Source organism: Callospermophilus lateralis, chromosome 9, assembly GCF_048772815.1.
Source record: "Callospermophilus lateralis isolate mCalLat2 chromosome 9, mCalLat2.hap1, whole genome shotgun sequence".
Classification (NCBI taxonomy): Eukaryota; Metazoa; Chordata; class Mammalia; order Rodentia; family Sciuridae; genus Callospermophilus; species Callospermophilus lateralis.
The window spans coordinates 28,766,192-28,786,602 of record NC_135313.1 but is presented as its reverse complement, the minus strand read 5'-3'; the positions used below and the strand labels follow the sequence as shown (position 1 = coordinate 28,786,602).

Genomic DNA, 20,411 nt, shown 5'->3' with positions numbered 1-20,411 from the left:
TTTATGTTCACAGTAATCCTATGAATTAGTCAACACTAGGAATCAAGTTCAGAGATGCTACTGATGTCCAAAAGATTTGGAATAATGTTACAGACTAGATAAACTGCACCCATTGGTCTTATACTATAAAATCAAGTATTTTAATCTCTGGCCATTACTTTCTCTATTGATAGGGAAAACTTTACCTGGTGCCTTTTCTAGGTTGAAGGCATTCATGAATTTTGACAATAGTTCTTGGACTTCCTCTTCCTCCAGATCATCATTTCTCTCTTCGATGTTAACCATCTCTTTTCTTTCTGCAGGTACCAGAGCAGGTCTGCTTTTTTCAGGAGGAGAAATTTGGGGGTCTTCCTGTAGCAATCCCCCCTGACAGCTTAGTAGGGAGCTAAGGATTTCCTTGGGAATCTTTTGTGCATAGCTTTTCAGTCTGGTGCTTTGCAGAAGAGTCTCTGATGATTCCAAATTTAGTAGAGCATTCTTTGCATCTGCTTGACTTCCATTAACTCTGGCAAGGTTAGGAAGAGGTTCCCATTCTGAACTATTCTCAGTGACATTCTCCATTTGAGAAAAATCACCTCCCTCCAGAGGCTTAACAGCTGAAAAATGGTCAACCCTGGACATTGTATTTTGATGGGAAGATACAGGATGGAGTGGCTGCAACATTGCCTAGGTAGAGAAAAATCTTATTTATGAAGAATTAAAATTTATTTTACTTTTTCCCCCCAAAGCATTAAATTTCAATCATCTAACAGGAGATGCTAATACAACATTTCTTTTTCCTCTCTAAATATATTATTAATTATATTTTATGTTGTTAATTCAATATCAGTCTATAACTCTTTCCAAGATTTGGAACAGCTCAGATTATAAAATTTTACAGGTAATAATCACAAGATTTGAGGGGTAAAATCTAGGTTCTAAAAAAATTCCTGGTTCTAAAAACATCATAGGGAATTTCTGAAAACATAAGCATATGTTGAATTGACACATAATTCAACAATAAACATAATCACAACAAAACATGCTCATCATGATCCTGTAGTGGTTGTGTTGTGAGGGGTTCACAATAAGCCACAGGGATACAATCTGGGGATGTGCTCTATTTTTAAGCACAGTTCTCAAAGTGTGGTTTGAGGCCCTAGAAATCCCTGAGACCCTTTTAGGGGTCTGTGAAGTAAAATTTTGTTCTTAATGATACTTCTGTGTTATTTGATGTTTGCACTGATCGTACAAAATTAATGATAAGTAAAGCTGTCAGTGTCTGAGCAGGAGTCAAGACAGCTTTACCACACAGAGCCAACAGGGGCTCTCTCAACATCATACACTACCTGATTAAAACATAAATAAATAAAAAGTTCCATGTAAGAGTAGCTTTGATGGAATATTAAAAAAAATTCTTGATTTTAATAATAATAACACTTGCCTTTTTAATATTGTGTGTGGTGAAATGAGAAGTGTACATAAAACATCTCAGATGCATCATGCAGAATACAAAGGTTACCTCCTGGGCCAAAAAAAGATTGACAGACAGACTATGGTTATTCAGATCTGGGTATCTGCAAATATTTTTTGTTCATAAAGGAACAATGTGAGAATGTCACTGCAAGGAGAACAATGAACCGTATTTGTAGTCAATCATAATGGTAACTCTCTAGCAGAAGTTAGAAAAACTTGCATTTCTTACAATGACCTTGATAGCTTTATAATTTTCTGATGAAATTAGTGGTGATATTATATTAATGAGTGTGAATTTCTTTTGTATAATAAAATAGCTGAGTTTAGGAAGTTCAACATCAGTGAACCAATGTTTTTCAAATGACCAATGTAGTTTGTTAACAAAATCATGCAAGGGTAGACTATTCAAAGAACATACTAGAACATTGGGTTATAATGAGTATGAGATAGACAGCATTTCAGATTTCATATTGCTCTGTGCTTTAAGAAACTATCATTTATTGTGTTTTGGTGTAGTACCAAAGAAAAGTATCCCCAGTTATGTGAAAGCCTATGAAAATACTTTTTTTCAACTGTAATCATATATGAGGTCAGATTTCTTCATAGGCTTTAACCAAAACCTGTTGCAACAGAGATGGCTAAGCAGTTCTAATATTTCAGATATTTTTAATTAAGACATTGAAGAAATTTGTAAAAAATATAAAATAATGCCATTCTGCTAGGCTTTAAAAAATTTAGGTTATTTTTTAAAAATGTTGTATTATTATTTTTATATGTTAACCAATTAATGAATATATTTTAAAGACTTTCATAGGTTTTAAATTTAATTATTATAAACAGCAACAGATATAACTCTCAGAAACAAAAGCTTTTTGACATCCTCAAAGAATTTTAAGGATATATGAGGAATCCAGAAGATTTGAACCACCATTTGACCCAGTTATCTCATTCATTGACATATACTCAAAGAACTTAAAATCAGCTTACTACTGTGACTCGGCCACATCAATGTTTACAGCAGCTCAATTCACAATAGCTAAGCTATGGAACCAACCTAAGTGCCCTTCTACAGAAGAATTGGTTAAAAAAAATGTGGTATACATACACAATGGAATATTACTCAGTCGTAAAGAAGAATAAAATTATGGCATTTGCAGGTAAATGGATGGGACTGGAGGCTATCATGCTAAGTGAAATAAGTCAATCCCCCCAAACCAAAGACCTAATGTTCTCTCTGATATGCTGATGCTTACACACAAAAAAAGGGGGCAGGAAAGGAAGAACAGAAGTTCATTGGATTATACAAAGGTGAATGAAGGGAAGGGGGGAGATGGGAATGGGAAAGACAGTAGAATGAATCAGACAGAACTTTTCCTATGTTCATATATGAATACACAACCAGTGTAACTCCACATCAGGTACAACCACAAAAATGGGAAGATATACTCCATGTGTGTGTGATATGTCGAAATACATTCTACTGTCATGTGTAACTAAAAAGAACAAAAAAAAAATAGAAAAAGAATCAATTACTGTAAAGAACTGCTTTGCCCAGCTCTATTGTTTATAGATGGTAGCGACCCTACCTTCTTTCAACGCTGCAGTCTTCGAGAAGGGGAAGGATACAGAGTGGTGGGTGAAAGTGGGAGGAGGTTAGGGCATGGGGAGAAGAGGGCTTCTTGAGGCTGAGCCATGTGAGGTGTGAAGCTTTGGGTTACCTCTCTCCCTTGGCAGGAGGATCTCAGGTTAGACTTCAGGTGGTTCAGGTAGCCAGTGCCCCCCCCACTTGCCCCCGCCATTCTCTACCTGTAGGTCCTGTCCCATTTGCTGTAGCCTGGTCCATAGACTCTCCTGATGGGTTGTAAGTGCATGAATCTTTGTTTCGAATCTGCAACTCTTTTCTTCCTGGTAGGTGTAGAATGCTTGCAACTTTTCTTTGTATTGGCTGAACTGTTGCTTAAGGACTCTGAAATGAGAAGAGGGGTTTGGAAGGGTGAGGCCAGCCCCCTACCCGAGCTGGAACCAGATGTACTCCAGGTCCTCCTAGAGACAAGCTTGTGCCCTGACTGCTGGCTAACCTGACTACACTGCTGTATGCCTTTGTTCACCATGCAGAGCCCCCGTGGTGTCCATTATATAGCAACTCCCCTGAGAACCTCACTGACATTAGAGATATTTTCAAAAACTCACCAGGCATGTCTCAGATGACTTTTTCCTTTGGTACTGGGGATTGAACCCAGGGGCGCTTTACCACCAAACTACATCACCAGCCCTTTTTTATTTTAAGATAAGTTCTCACTTTGTTGCTTAAGGACTCACTAAATTGCTAAGGCTGGCTTTGAACTTGCGATCTTCCTGCCTCAGCTTCTGAGTTGCTGGTATTATAGGCAGGTGCCACCATGTCCAGCTTGGATTACGTTTGACAGCATAGTTTCACCAGCTGCTTAAATATGAATATTTACTTTATTCATTATTGTTTTGTCTAGAAACACTCCGTTCAGAAAAATAGTATTACCTAACATGGCTAAACAGGGAATACCCAAGATATAGGGAAGGACCAATTATACAGTTCATGAGTTGTGGATCTGTTTTGGCCTCTCTTCCTCTCTAACCATTTATTAGTTCAAGAATGAGCCAAGCAGTTGGGATTTCTCTTTTTAAAACATAAGGCAGATTATGTAATTTCTCTCATCAGAACCCTTTGATAAGTGGTGCATGGTGGCACAGACCTGTAATCCCAGGATTTCAGAAGGCAGAAGTAGGAGGATTGCAAATTAGAGGCCAGTCTCAGCAACTTAGTGAATCCCTAAGCCACTTAGCAGACCCTGCCTCAAAATAAAAATAAAAAGGGCTGAGGATGTGGCTCAGTGGTTAAGTGCCCCTGGGTTCAATCCCTGGTATAAAAACCAAACACACAAATCTTGGTGACTCCCCTCTTATTTGGCATAGACTGGAGTCCTTACAAAGGTGAGTTAGCTCCATGAGACGGTCAAGCCCCTCCTTCTCTTTCATTTCATCTGCTTTGCCCTGGCCACTCACTGCCCTTCAGCCACACAGGGCTATCCTGAACACACCAGGGCATATTCTTTCATCAGATAGCTCCCTTTGCCTGGACCCCCTTTTCCTCTTCGGGTCCCTTCTTGGTTCACTCCCCCACTCACTTCAAATTTTAGCTAACAAGCTCTCTTTTCAACGAGGTCTTCCCTAATGCCCAGTCGAAATCACAAACCATGACCTTTCCTCTGACCCCGAACATCTCCTTCCCTTCTTTACCCCCATGTCTAATCGCTTCCAGAGCTTGAAGAGGCCTCAAATTTTGGTAGAGTCTCTACCTTTTAAGCTTCTGAATAGCATGCTCTGTGACATACTACCTGTTTTGCTTATGATTTTGCATATATATTACTCAATTACTTCTTTAATTGCTTTCTGTCTCTTGATTCTGACCACATTTTTCATATTTTGTTTCCTACCCTGTCCCCAGGACCTGACCTAAAACATGACCTGTCACATAGTAGTCACGTAATTAAAATTGTCTGCATATGATATTATTCTTTAATCCGTGTCATTGGCCTATGTGTAGAATTGGGGAGAAATTGGCTCTCTGGTGAGAAAGGTACCATTTCTCAAGTTAGAACCTTTGAATTTCTTAGTCTCCATAATGCTTGGAGAGGCCTTGGTACAGTTTGGGCTCCTACCCACAGCAGATGTCTCTGTAAAATAGCCCTTAAACTTCCAGACAGTCACTCAGGTGAGACAGGAGTCCTACTCTAAAATCCTTGACTGTGACTGGAGTGTTGAGTATGTACGTAGGATGGGGTTTTCAGGAAGGTGTCAGCTAGGAGGGGTTATATAACCCGCACAAAGAAACCATCTCAGGAGGCTTCTCAGTACAGTGCTCTCTGTACCTAAGGTGTTGCGCTTGTTTTAATTTCTAACAACAGTCTCTCTTTCTCCCATGCTGTCTACGCTAAGAGCCCTGCCTCCTCATTGGCCAATCCACCGTGTTTGAATAACTAGGAGATGTGTTGTATTCCCTATAATCCAAGGGAAAGTAGACAGAGGCCAATCAGAAATGCAGTTTCTCCTTACTCTAATTTTTTTAAAAAAAATTTTTAAGGAGAGATTTTCTTGCAAGTGGTTTCTGATAAACACAATTTATCTGATACAAATATTTGCAGCGGCTGGGAGTCTACCACTACTTTCTAGTTAGATATCTATTATTAACAAACAGTTCAGATTATCTGAAATTATTCTAATCAAATGACCTGAAATCTGCATTAGATCTTTATATGTGTTTCTGCTTTTTAGAGCTAACTGGCTTGAGTCTACCATGTTCTAGGCCTTTAAAAGAATCCCAGATGCTCCCAAGGCAGGCTAATTGTGCACCGAGTAGTGAAAGATGACTTCTCTTGATGAGTCCCTAGCACAGTACCCACCGATGAATCAGTAACCAACAAATGTGTGATACTCTTCCTGTTAACGCAGCCTGAGATCATGTTGTTTTTTAGATAATCAGTGGCATAAATGCTGGATATTACTGAACTTGCAGTCAACTATACATCACATCTTTTTTACACTATTTGTTGTGAACATGCAACTGGAAGACTTCTCTTTAATCCCTTAAAATTTGGTCTTTATTGTTTCACTATTTTATCCTGTGAAATCTTATTGATCCTAAATTGTTATTTGGCTTATTATCTATGCCTTTAAAAAATATATTTTTAGTTGTAGATGGACACATTATCTTCATTTATTTATTCTTAAGTGCTCTACCAATGAGTCACAACCCCAGCCCCTCATCTATGCCTTTTAGTACCATGTCCTGCACACATTTGAGAACAGTAATGACACAGACAAGAACAAAGATGGAGCCTTCATTTTGTATTTTGTTAATCGGCCCCACACTTTGGTAAACTTTGTAAGGGTAAATACATTATTAGGATACCCATACCATGTGCAATAGAATTATTTTAAGAATTAAGTTTTTAAAAACTAAATTTTTCAAAGTTTCTTTGTTATTTCTACATTTTAAGTTTCAAAATTGCTTTTTGATGCTATCTTCTTTAATTTTATTTTTAACATTTTTCTCATACCGTGAAGTAGAAAAAAAATCAATTTGAACACATTTTAACACTTAAGTTACTTTAGAAGGGTTTATTAAGTTTGTTCACATGAGTGATCACAGAATTTGGAAACTATTTCCTATCTTGTGTACAGTTAGATGATGATGATGATGATGATGGTGATTATTATTATTATGAAGCATATCTCATCATACATATACAGAGAGTATCATTAACTTATTGACTGTGCACTGCATGAGGAGCCAGGAATTCTGTCTTCTACAGGAAGGACAACTAGTGACAAGCCCAAGGAGTGATTTGTTCTTGACACACAATGAAGAGATGGTAGGCTGTCTCCAATCAACATAATAAATTTGGGAGAAAGTTAGATGCTGTTGGAAAAACTGTACTGATTTCTTTAGAAATAAGCCACACACACACAAGACATATGCAAGAATCAATACCTCACTGAATGTGCTGAGCCAACTTTCAAAGAAAAAGCTCAGGTAATCAAGAGTAAAAATTTACTACCCAGTTGACTTTTATTCTGCATAACTACTCAAGTAATGTCAAATTGCTCTTTAACCTTCATGTTGGAATCAAGATTTCTCTGCTTACAGAATTCCTTCCAAAATAAAAACAAAAGAGCAAAGTGAAGTCCTTACAGAAAACTTTTTCAAAGCAAGGGAAATGTTACTGACTTATCTCTGCTGCCTGCTGTGTGTGCATCCAAACTCTGTTCCTACCTTCTTTCCCTATGGAGAGCATTGATGGATTCGCGAATCCTCCACAGTTCATTCTTAATGCTGACTATGGTCTAGAGAAGGCAAGAAATAGGGAAAATGAGTTTCAGTTGGATTTTAATCCATATTCCTAAAAGTCCATTGTAAGAATACAGTTTTTAATAAAAATATCACCTATTTTTAAAGACAGCTGATGTTTTGGTTTATGTCCATAAACAATGACGCAGAAAGTACATTGGCACAATTTAATTGACACAAAAGAAATTAAAACATAGAGAAAAATTTTAGGTTTGCTAAGAATAATTTACAATAGTCTTTTGCCCAAGTTACGTTGCCATCCTGAACATCTCCTTCCCCTAAGACCTCTAAAAAACAGCAGTTGGGTCCACTTTATTTCCCTTGATATAAGAAGTCTCTCACTTCTTTCTATCTTTTACTTAAATTTTCATATCTTTCATTGCTTCCTACTTGGATGTATACTTGGAGATGTTGCTTCTCTTTGAATTCACCAAATCTGTTGAACTAATAATGGTTGGCTGGGCTCTCAGGATTTTCCCATCAATCCTTACATCACACTCGGCTCCCTGAACTGCCAGCCAGGGGCTTGTCCTGGCCTGACTAAGCTTGGGCCAGACTCCTGGGGCATGGTGTTCCAGCCCCTGGCTCTCACATGTCTGGATGAGAGACTGGATCTCATTGCATTACATTGATAAATAATTGTGGCTGTTATTCTGCACAGCCTCCTTCTCCCTGCAAACGATAGGAGGTGCATCTGGCCACCAAAGGAGCACTGTCCCATAGGAATGTCCTGGAAGAGGAAGGAAGGAAGGGCAGAAGAAACTGAGCTATACACAGACTTAAAGTTGCACTTCCTGATTGCTACGTGGCCTTTGTGCCCCCTCTGAGTGACCTATGCCCGTCTGCCTCTCCATTTAACTACTCAAATGGCTTCCATATGCTTAGCATAGCCTTTGAATCAGTGAGCTCTATATTATTAAGATGGAAAAACAAATCTGAAACTTTTAAAATAACATCAATACTACCATATGGTACATATTTTTCTGTAATTGGGAAGCATTTCAGGTTTGTACATGTGGACCTACTATGGCACATCAATTAAAGAGATACCGTGATTATTGAGTCATTTTTCCATTAAAGGATATTATTCTATTTCCAGTTTTTCAAAATTAAAAGCAGTGATGCTGTGAATAAAACCAAATGTTTCCTTTTGTACACATTCAAGTTTTTCGGGTTTTCAGCTTAAGAGATATCGCTCCTTTGTCCCCTTTGGGTATGCGTACACACATGCACACACACACACACACACACACACACAACACACACAACACATGCACATTTGAAAACGCAGAAGAAAAGACATGCAAACATATATCCCAAACAGATTGTCTCTGGGGAATTAAGGATTGGACCTGGGTTAGGATTTGTAGCTGAAAAGGAGTTAATTTTCTATGTATTATTTTGATTTCTTCTAAAGCAATCAGATTCATGTCTTATTTGTATAATTAAAATTTTTTAAATAAAAACAAAGTATTACATACCTAAGATGGTATATAGCAATTTTTAAAAATGAAAAAGAGGTGAGTGTAAGGGAAACAAAAACAGCAAAACCTCTTTGCAGTTTCACACAGAATAAATAAAGGTTACCATGCAGACAAATCTGCACTGCGGCGATGTCTTTTCTTCCTCTTTATTCAAAGCAGGAAGTAGAGCAGCTCTTTGTGCTCACACATGTGTGCCCAGCTCTCGGCTGAGCAATCCACCAACCGTGCTGGATATCCCACACGGGTATTTTTGAATGAGTTGGACTCTGTAAGCTGATGATTAAAGTGCACAGGGACTGACAGGACATGACACAGAGATGGCTGCATAGGCCACGGGTGGCCACAGGCCTTACTTTCCATTTTGACTTCTATCTAGTATAGCTGCAAGATGGGAACTAATTTCTCTTTGATGATTGAACAGTATTACAGAACATCATCCTTTGAAGACCTAGAAGATCACACTGTAATGATTATAATGATTTCAAAATTATTCTAGAAAAAATATTTTATAATAGCTAGTATAAAAAATAAAAATAAAAGGGAGGTGATGTGATTCATAATAGCCAAACTATGGAACCAGGCTAGGAGCCCATCAGCAGCTGGATGGAAACACACATGCACAAACACAAACAATGGAGTTTTATTCAGCCATAAAGAAAAATGAAATTATGTCATTTGCAGGAAAATGAATGGATATTGAGATTCATTCAGAAGCCAACCTCAGAAGGCCAAGGGTTATATGTTTTCTCTCATATGTAGAAGCTAAAGAGGAAAAAGGAAAAGAGAGGTGCAGGGGTGGGGGAGGGGGGATCTCATGAAAATCAAAGGGAGATCAGTAGTGGGAGGAGGGAAGGTAGGGAGTGATCTTGGCCAAATTATACTGTGTGCATATATGAATATGTAACAACAAATCTCATCATTATGTATAATTATAATGTACCAATAAAATAATTCAGAAAGAGAGAGGATAAAAATGGGAGGTGATAGTCAAAGGGTATATATTTTCACTTATGCAAGAATTATGAGCCCTGGAAAACTAGTATACAGTGTAGCACCTATAGTCAACAATACTCTATTGAATACTTACAACCCACTCAGTGGATAGGTCTCATATGAAATATTCTTAACACAAACACATACATATGTACATCCTAATAATAACAACAATAATAATCAGAGAAAGAGGAAACTGAGAAGTGATGGATATTTTTATGTCGAGGATGGTGGTGGTGGTGGTGGTTTCATGGGGGTATACTTATCCCCACACCCGTCAAGTTGTATACATTAACTGTATGTAGCTTTCTGTGTGTCAATCGTATCTCAATACAGTGATTTAAGACTTGCTCTGAATATGCTAATAGGACTAAAGTTAGAATAATTCAAATAATGTTCTTATATGAAAATAAAATGAAAAGCAATTGAGCTGAATAGAAAGCAGTAAAACATATCCTTAAATGGTGAAGATTTTAGTATATATTAAAGGGAGCACAATACAGAAATTTAAAAGGAAAAGATTTATTGAAGTAAAAACCAGGAGTAGGAAACTATCTTTGTCTCTTATCATACATCAAAACAAAGGCTAGATAGATTTAAAAGTTAAATGTCAAGAAGAAACATGTTAAAATAAAATACAGCTAAGGAGTCATTTGGTTTCTTAGTGGGGAAATTTTTCCAAGCATAAAACTGTGTAAGAAATTACAAAGGCAAAGATTGATAGCATTTTCATAAGAATTGAAAACAACCATATAGCAAGTCATGTTATGAATAAGTCTAAAAGAAAATAACTAGGAAGAAATATTTGACTTAGTGAAACTTCAAATGCAGAAATTTAAATATATTGATAAATCAAATTGATGCATCAATAAAAAATGGGCAGAGGGCACTGAAAGAAAGGAAAACACAATTGCTTTCTAAACTATTTGGGGAAAAGTCTCATTCCACTCAATCAGAGAAATACAAAGTCAGGCAAATATGTTCTGCCATAAAATGAACAAGACTCAAAACATAGTAATAACCAATATTAGCCTGTATCAAGTGAGCTGGCTGCCTGTATCCACTGGGAGTGTGATTTGATATGACTTTCAAAAAGGCAATTTTGCAATAGGCACGAAGAGCCTTAAAAACATTTCTACTTTTCTTTCTGGTGGTTAAACTTCAGAAATGTATTCTAAGGAAATAATTGGGGATCTGTACACAAAGAATAGTATGTAAGAATTTTAAAAGCAAATTTTAAATTTCGGTCAAAATTTGAAATAACCTAACAACAGAGGAAAACTTAAATGAATAATGTTATGTCCACTTAAATACCATTAAGATGATTTTGAATAATTGTAATGACAATGGAACATGATTATCTCTGCTTCTATCTACTGACTACTTAGTCAATACTAAGTAGTATGATCTAAACTAATTTAAAAATATTTACAGGGAAGGACATATATTGAAATATTAGTCGTGATTACATCATGGGTTGTTTATATTTCTTTAATTTGTTCGTCTTTCTTTTCTGACTTTCCCAAATTTTCTAAAATAAATATATATCCCATTATGACTGGAGATAAAATTGGTATTTAAAATACATGTTCCTAGATTTTTCATTGATCACATTAACATCTTGAAAATATTCCCTAAACTACAGAATGGGTTCACCAAACCTCACTCTTATGAAATGGTTCAGATCCATTGTGCATTATTGCCCATTCCTTTTGCCACGGGTCACCTGGTGATGTGGGCTGCTGACATCCGCTCCTTGAGCCTGAGAGACTGGCTGACGCATGCGTCTGGAGGCTGCTTCTGCTCGTCCAATGGCCTTGCGTACACTGGTACTTTAAAGCTATTGTACCGGATGGAAAGCATGTTAGAAAGTAGTTATTCAGGAAGTTGTAGCAACTTTTAATGACCAGATATGATATTGAGGAAAACCTTTTTTAAATATTAAAAATCAGATGTTGAAGTCAGTAACCCCCATAGCAATCAAGTAGCTCAACTGTTTTCTCTGTGTTCTTTTCCAGACAATTTAGTTGACAGAGAGCCAATTAACCAATAATAGGAATGGAGATCCCATTTCCCCTTCTCCAAGACAATCTAGATGTGCGAATGCAAAGAAATCCAGGGACGATGGCAGAAAATCTTGTAGGTCATCTTGTCCAGGTCAGATACTAGGGATTCTAAGTACAGGTGTATATTTATCATGTCATATCTGAAAGAACACAGAATAGACCAATTGAAGGTCAGGCAGACTCAACTTTATACAATTCCACTTAGTTTTATTCCTTTATTCAAAAATTGTTTTTAAAGCATCTTGCCATCTTGAGTTATTGCAGGTTTAAAAAAAGAAAGAAAGAAAGAAAGAAAACAACAAAAAAGCAGAGAGCTCTCTGCTCACAGAGTTCCCGTCTAATGAATAGACAAACACTCAATTACTTTTGACATGCTGTGATAATTTCTACAAGACCTGATGAGAACATAGGGCAAGAAGCGATTATTCTGTGGTACACTTAGTTATGTCTTTAAGAAGTGGGCATTTGGGATAGAAACAGAGGGTAACCTGTAGCTTCTTTGTAACACTCTATTCCCCACCTGAGAAAATTCTCTCTCTCCCCCCCCCCCTTTCTCTCTCTCTCTCTTTCTCTCTCTCTCCCCCTCCCTCTCTCTCTCAGACATAGTCTCACTAAACTGTCCAGCCTGGCCTTGAATTTGTGATCCTCCTGCCTCAGCCTCCCAAGTAGCTTGGATTTCAGACATGTGCCACTATGCCCAGCTCCATCAGAGATAATTCTAATACCTTCTATTGCTCTGTCTTAGCTTAGGATGCTATAACAAAATACCACAACCTGGTTTCCTTAAATAACAGTTATTTTTCACATTTTTGGAGGCTAGAAGTCTGACATTAGGGTGGCAGCATGGTCATACATACATATTTTCTGTACTCATGCAAACATTTAGAAACTTCAAAACAGTTATTGGATTTGATTCTGAAATAGAAATGGAATCATTCCCTACACATTACTCTGCTACTTAATTTTTTCCTCATTGTGTATGACGATGAATACACTCTATCATCATAGGTAGGAGCTAAAACTTGTTCTTCTAAGCAGATTCATTAGGTTCTGTTGTATTCTGAATCATATGTATGCCATTAATATTATTATAATTTTGGGGGGACAGGGGACCCTGAAGTTGTTTCTGATTTATTACCCTGCCAATCAATGCTAAAATAAACATTCTCATTTACTATCTAGTGGTACCTCCATTCCTACAGGGTAGAATTCCAAGAATGTCACTGGCTGAATCCTGTGTTTATTTTACCACTTTGTGGGAACTAGTCTTTTAAAGCCAATCCTTCCACATTGCATCTCACCCCCATATTGACTGTGCCAACAATTCGCCCCTCCTAACAGATCTTCAATTTTTCCCCTTGCTCACTCATTTATTTTTATTTTATTTTATTACAGTGCTGGAGATTGAACCCAGGCCCTCACGCATGCTAGGCAAGCACTCTACCACTGAGCAACATCTCCAGCCCTCATTTTTTAAAATACACAAACATGCTATTATTCCTTCCAACATAACAAATACTCTTTTAACCTTAGTCATCTTCTAGCTGTGCTATTTGTTTATTTATTTATTCTCTCTATACTAAGGAGTTCTGGAATTTTCTTACTTGCTGTTTTCAATTTCCCACTTCCCGTTCTCTCATCCACTGCCACTAGTCCAACTTTTTCTGCTGCCACTGTCCTACAATGCTCTGTTTGAGGTCATTCATGAGGTCCTTGTCGTCCAATCCAACTTGACTTAGCAGTAGGTTTGCACATAGGACCACCCTGCCCTCTTCTTGGGGTCCTTTGTGCGCTCATCTTCTAGCGTTCCTTACTCTCTGGGTTTTCCTCCTACCTCATCCACCACTCTTCCTCCGTCTTCCCTGTGGGTTCTTCCTCCTCTCTGAAAATTTGTAACGTGAAGTGTCAGAGGGTTCAGTCCTTGATGGTCTTCTTTTCTCTCTTCACACTCTCTGATGATCTTGTATAATCTCATGGTTCTAAACCCCACATACATGCCAACAGCTCTCAGATTTGGAGCTCCAGCACATACATTTTCCCTAAGTTGTAGATATGGAGAGCCAACTGCTTAGTCCTCACCTCCACGTGAGTGTCTAAGAGCCACCTCAAACTTCCAGTGCTTCAAACCTAACCCATCTATCCCCACAAACATGATCTACCTGTGGCCTCCTCCTCAGGTGGTTGCAAACTTATCCTTCTGTTTACTCCAGAACCACCATGACCATATTGTCTACTATAAATACAAGAATAGACACATAGGTCTGAGGATGAGAAGAGATGTTGTCTTGATTGATTCAAATACATACATATGATGGTTAGGATGTGAACTGTCCTCCAAAAGCTCATGTGTGAAATAAGGCAAGAAAGGTTTAGAGGAGAAAGGATTGGGCTGTGAGAATCTTAACAAGATTAACTGAGTGGTAACTGAAGGCAGGTAGGGTGTGGCTGGAGGAAACAGGTTGTTGGGGGTGTCCCTTTGAGGTATATATTATATCCGGCAAGATATATTTTATCTCCTTCTCTGCTTCCTGGTCATTATGGGAGCCACTTCCCTCTCCCACACTCTTATGCCAGGGTTCAGCCTCACCTTGAGCCCTGAGGAACGGAGCCTGTTGTCTATGGACTGAGACCTCTGAAACCATGAGCCTCCAACATTGTTCTTTTTGGGTCTTTTAGTCCCAGCAGTGAAAAGGTGACTAAAACCATCAGGGAACCTAATATGTGACAAAGGTGGAATTCTAATTCAGTAGGAAAACGAGTACCTAACTGACTGCCTATCTGAAAGAAAGCAAAGCTAAAATAAATTCATTGAAATTTTAAGTTAATAATTCCAAATAGAAACACGAAGAGAAAAATTAGGAAACTATTTACACAGCCTTGCTTCTAATGCCCAAGTCTAGTCTCAACAGAACCACTGGACGGGCAGTTTTAAAACTGAAGTTAGATTCTCTACTCAAAACCCTTCAATGCTTCCTCTAAGGGAAAGCTCAAGCCCTGCCCCTGACCTGCCAGGCCCTTTAATATCCTCCTTCCCTCTCTTGTCATTTCCCTTGTCCTTCTTACCCCTGGCCACAACACCCCGCCACTGTTCTTTGGACCTGCCAAGCAGGCTCCCACTTTGCCCTGGCTCTCTCAACTCGCAGCCTGCTTTCTTCAGAAATCTCTGACTCACTCCCCATCTCTTTCAAGGCTTTCTTCAAATGTCACCTCTCACTGAAGCCCTCTGTGACCATCCTATTGAAATTTGCCACCAACTCTCCCTTCCAAGTCTCCCTCTCTCTTACCTTGTTCCCCACCCCCACCTTTTACTTTAGCCCTTAAAATTTCTCATGCGCTGCATCATTCCTTTATCTACCTGTTTTGCTTTGTCTCATTCCTCCACCAGGAGGTAAGCACCACGAAAGTGGAGATCTTTGTTCACAAATATATCCCAAAGTGCCCAGAACAGTGTTCAATATTTATTGAATACTTAAATGGCAAATAATTATTTATTGAGCAAGTCAATGAATGCTTTTCAGATGATTTTCTGAAAAGTCAATAGCAATTTGTTCTTCTACCAAGTTTCAAGGGTGTTCATTTTTTCTAACATCAGCAGCAAAGGGTACTGTCATTGAATCTTTGCCATTCTGCGACGTGATGGTGTCTCGTGGTTCCTTTTACTTTCACATTTCTAACCACCAGTGGGGTTGAAGATCTTTTGGGGTGTTTAATGATCATTTGGAAATTCTTCTGTGATTGCCTATTTACAAATTTGGTGTGTTTTTCTCCTCCCCTTTGTCCTGCTCATCTTCCTCATGTTCCTCTGGAGTTTTTCTTACCACTTTGCATAACCTAACCTCTGAGTAACCTGACTTGTCTTATTATTGAAAAGTTATTTTCCATGTCTAAGGCTCATCTTTTGATTTTGTTTAGGACATTGTCACTGTAGGAAAATGTTTAAACTTCCATGCTGACATACACACCTGCCTATCCAATCCTTCATGATTTCTATTTTTTTTTTTTCTCTTTCTTAGGAAGGTGTTCTCCAGTCATAGGTTTCTTATTGTCCTATTTTTTTTAATTCTAAATTTAAATTTTACTTTTGGAATCTATCATATGAGGCAATCTAAAGGCCAGGTTTTTTTTCTTTCAGATGGATTATGAATTATCAGATGTATTTCAGAATTATGTGTTCTTTCTCTGTTGTATTGAAAAAGCAGCTTTATCACATTAGGTTTCCATATGTGCCAGATCAATTATTAGATTTTATATTCTCTCCTCATATCTACATGTGCATTTTTTAAAAAATACTGTATCATTTGGTCATAGAGGTTCCATAGCAAGTTTGAACATCTGTTGAAGAACAACCCTCTCCACTAGTCTTCAATTTTGTACGTTTGACTATTCTTGCACATTTATTCTTCCACTATGTTTTCAAAATTCTTTTACCTTACATAGATAGCTTTGAGATTTTATTTGGAAATGCATTTAATTGAAACACAGTCAATTGTTATTATTCACAAGAACTGTGTTCTATAAAGTCACCTTGAACATTGAATTAGCAAATTCTGAACCATGGCTCCTAGGGGAGATACAGGGTTATGTTCCTGGAAGCTTCTGGGTACTTTTCCACCCACCAATCAATACATAACCTTGGTTTATGTGGGTTTTGTTTAAGGATATCTTTTTAAATATACATTGTTCATTCACTGACATTGAATTCATGGTCCACAGCACTGTATCTCATGCCTAAATAAAGCTACATAACACAACATGTTCTCATTTAGGTCTAGCGTAGCTTTCTTTGCTTAGGAACACTGAACAGCACTTCAGCACCATGCTTGGGGGCCTTTTGCAACACTAAAATCACATCAAAAAGTACAAAAATGTGAAAACATAGCCCCAAATAGACTATGTGGACATACTTGTTTACAGTGTGTGTTAGTTAGCTTTTTGTTGCTGTGACCGAAATACCTGACAAGAACAACTTAGGGGAGGAGAGACTTTTTGGCTCATGATTTCAGTAGTTCAGTCCATGGTCAGCTAGGTCAAGGCAGAAACTTCATGGTGGAAGGGGTTGGCAGAGGGAAGCTGCCCAGCTCGTGGCAACTGAGAAGCAGGGGGTGGGTAGGGCGGAAGGGACTGGGGAGGAGACAAACCCTTCCAGGATATGTCCCCAGTGACCTACTTCCTCCAACTAGGTCCCACCTTCCAGTAGGCCATTCAGCTATCAGTGGATGAATCCATTGGATGATGAGGTTAGAGCACCCATGATCCAATGATTGCCTAATAGCCCCACCTCTGAAACTTTCTGCATTGGAGACCAGGCTTTTGACACAGGAGTCTTTGGGGGGAACATTCCAGATCCAAACCACAACACAGTACGAGAGCTGAAGCGAGAAGAGAGCACAACCCCAGTTCAACGTACTGGGAATGTATGTGTCAGGCAACTCAAGTTTTTGGCCTTTCTGGACATGTCTGTAAATACTGGAATAGTATCTTGAATATTAATTTTGGGTTACTAATAACTTTTTTGCAAATAAGCAAATTTGTAAATACTGAATCTATGCATAATGAGGATTGACTATATTCACTTTTGGAGAATGAGCATTCTTATGCTAATGTCTTCCCTTCTAGGCATTTGGTATGTTTCTCTTTTTGTTTGGGTCTTGTTTTCTGTACTCCACAAAGTAGTATAATTTTTTTTTTTTTATAAGAGCCATTTCTTTTTGTTATACTTTTTCCCTAATTTCTTTTAAAAATAATTTTACAGTTATTACAAAGGGGATTTTTTATAAAATTTCCAGTATAATGGTTATTGCTAGTATAATGAAGAGCAATGAATTTTGTACATATTTATTTTATATTCCACTATCACTCAAAGCCTATTAATTCTAATGGTTTTTTCTAGAGGTTTCTTGAGGATTCACAATCATATTAACTGTAAATGGAAGTAATTTTGTCTGTTCTTTTCAATTTTCTTTGTATTGTATTTGCAAGAGTTTCCCTAAATATTTAATAATACTGATGATATTTGGCTCCTAGCTTTCAATTATGTTTTTGTAAATAAAAGTATTCTTTTCTCAGTGTGAATAATTGTATGTAAAGTAAGTAAATCCACATCAAGAGAAAGAAAGTTTTTACTATGAAATAAATTCAATGTCATCACTAGGCAATCACCATTGATCTCTTAGAAGATGGCCACTGCTAAAGTGCCAACTTGATAGCTGTCAAGGATGTGTTTTGCCTATTATCACATTGTGAAATAGTAATATTCCACATTAACTTTCCCTAGGTAAGACACTGAGGAACTTCTGAATTCATCAATATCCAGGCTAAACTGAAAATTATTATATAACATAAATTTGGGAGAACTCTATTGTACTTGGGGTAGACAGAATAGAACACACTGAAATTTAAATAACCTTTAGAGTTACCTAGCCTTTGCAGTTCCCTTTCTTTATCTTAGCCTTGCAAATACTATTCCAAGAATATGAATGTCAGGTTATTTGTTATTAAGTGAAGTAATTGGGTCATGGAGAAATAAAGTGACTCTGCTAAGGCCACACAGATAGTTGGCTAAGGACAAGGCTTCTTTGTCTCTGTTCTGGGCTCCATCAAACTCTCCTCCTTCCCACATTATGTCCCCTCAGTCTGTCCAATTCCCTTTCATGGTTCATTCTAAAGGGACTCACCTTATCTATCTATCCACCGATTCTCCATTACATTTTATCATTCATTCATTCAATTAGCATTATTGAGCATTTATCATATTTAGACATTGTTATAGGTTTTGGCAAATACAAATGGAAACGATAAAAGATTCCTCCCTCATAGAGTTTACATTATAGTGGGGGACACAGGAATAAATAAATAAATAAGATTAGTAAGGTATACAGTGTGTCAAACAGTGAAGTGCTTTAAAGAGTAAAACAAGGGAACATGACTCATAGTGCTAGTGTGCAGACAGGGGCTGAAATGACATATGGTCATCAGGAAAAGGCATTGAGGATGAGATCACACTTGAGCAAAGATCTTTGGTGGACTTTTAGGAGGTGCAGAGCCGAGCCATGCAGGAGATGGCCTAGGGTAACCCAGATGGCAGCATGCCTGCCTGGCATGTTCAAGGAGCAGCAGGAGAGGCATATGGCTAGAGTGCATCAAGTCAAGGGAGAGGCACAGGAGAGCCTCGGAGCTGGTTCAGAATGGAGCTGTTACAGCCAGGCAAAGGGCCATTGGGAGAACATTGCTTTCTTGAACAATGGAAAGCCATCAGAAAGCTTGTGTAGGGGAGTGACAGAATCTGATCAAGGTTGTAAAAGGCTCATCTGGCCTGTGGCACTAGAAGTAGATTGGGGAGATTGGTGAGTTTCTCTTAATAAAATAATAAAAACATGCAGAACGATGCATGCCTAGGGATGTTGACTATAGAATTATTAGGGGGCAGGATTTGGAAATAATCAAAAGTTTCAATAGTAAGCAATTGCTTATAAATTATGGCATTTTCTTACATAGATGAGAGTAAGGCAATTACAAAAGGAAACTAATGGCATGGGACATGCTCTCCATTTACTGCAGGTGAAAATAAGAGTGAAAAATTATATTCATAGAATAATCCCTATTTTGTTGGTCATGCTAAAATGTGAATAGCATTCATCTGTGAGTAGTGGGATACTCAAGGGTCTTCCTACTTCTTTTCTTTTTTCTTTTTTTTTTTTTTTAATAAAGCATCAACTCTGAATTAGGCTTTCAAAATCAAACCAGTAAAAACTAGAAATCTAAAACAAAGTCATTCTGTTGTCTTTCTGATGCCTTTAATTAGATGGCCATTAAAAGGCCTTGCTAAAGACCATTTCTAAAGGGGAGAGGTATTTTAATTCCTCTCTCCCCTCTACCACCTGCCTTCTTTAGAATCTTCAGTATTAGAAAAGTTGGCACCAGGCCCCGTGCTGTCGGTGCAACAAATACCCAGGTCCTCTGGGCTGCCATTTTGTTGTCTGTCCCCCATGGACACTCACGTGGCCTGTGCATGGTCAGCCATGTCCTTTGGATTCACCTGGTCCAGCTGCCACCGCTTTCTCATAGCTTCTTTTCTCCCACAGAACCCTTGGAGCAGGTTTTTTCTGAGCGTCCTGAGGAGGAGTTTTGTACTTTCCGTGGCTGACATCCGCTGAAATGGCCAACATTAAAAATGGCATCAGATCAGTCTAAACATGTTCTTTCCTTTTATTGGTGGATTGGTCATAGTGAAAGTTTTGGGAATTATTTCTCTTACTTTTATGCCCTTGGGAAAATCATCTTACTTCCTTACCCCTAGAATTTCCTTATCTTCTCTGTATAAACATACACATTGCGTGTTTATACAGAGACTCCAAATAGTTCATCCCCACCTCTCTCAACAACTCCTCTTAATTAGAGGAACCCAGGAATTTGGAAATGCAAAGCTAGAAGAAGGAATGGGAGAGGAGTAAGTCTATGGTTGCTAATATCTTGGGCTGCAGATTCCTTTGAGAATTGGATGATGACTCATGAATTGATCTCCAGAAAAAT

General features: G+C 38.1%; 1 protein-coding gene across 1 annotated transcript in view; it reads right to left on the bottom strand.

Annotated features, from left to right (window-relative positions):
• Positions 1-20,411, bottom strand: part of Dytn (dystrotelin) — a 56,863-nt gene that overhangs the window by 10,552 nt on the left and 25,900 nt on the right. The window contains 3 exon segments of the mRNA XM_076866880.2: positions 186-666; positions 3,262-3,421; positions 19,880-20,031. Coding sequence (XP_076722995.2) covers positions 186-666; positions 3,262-3,421; positions 19,880-20,031 — 793 coding nt within the window.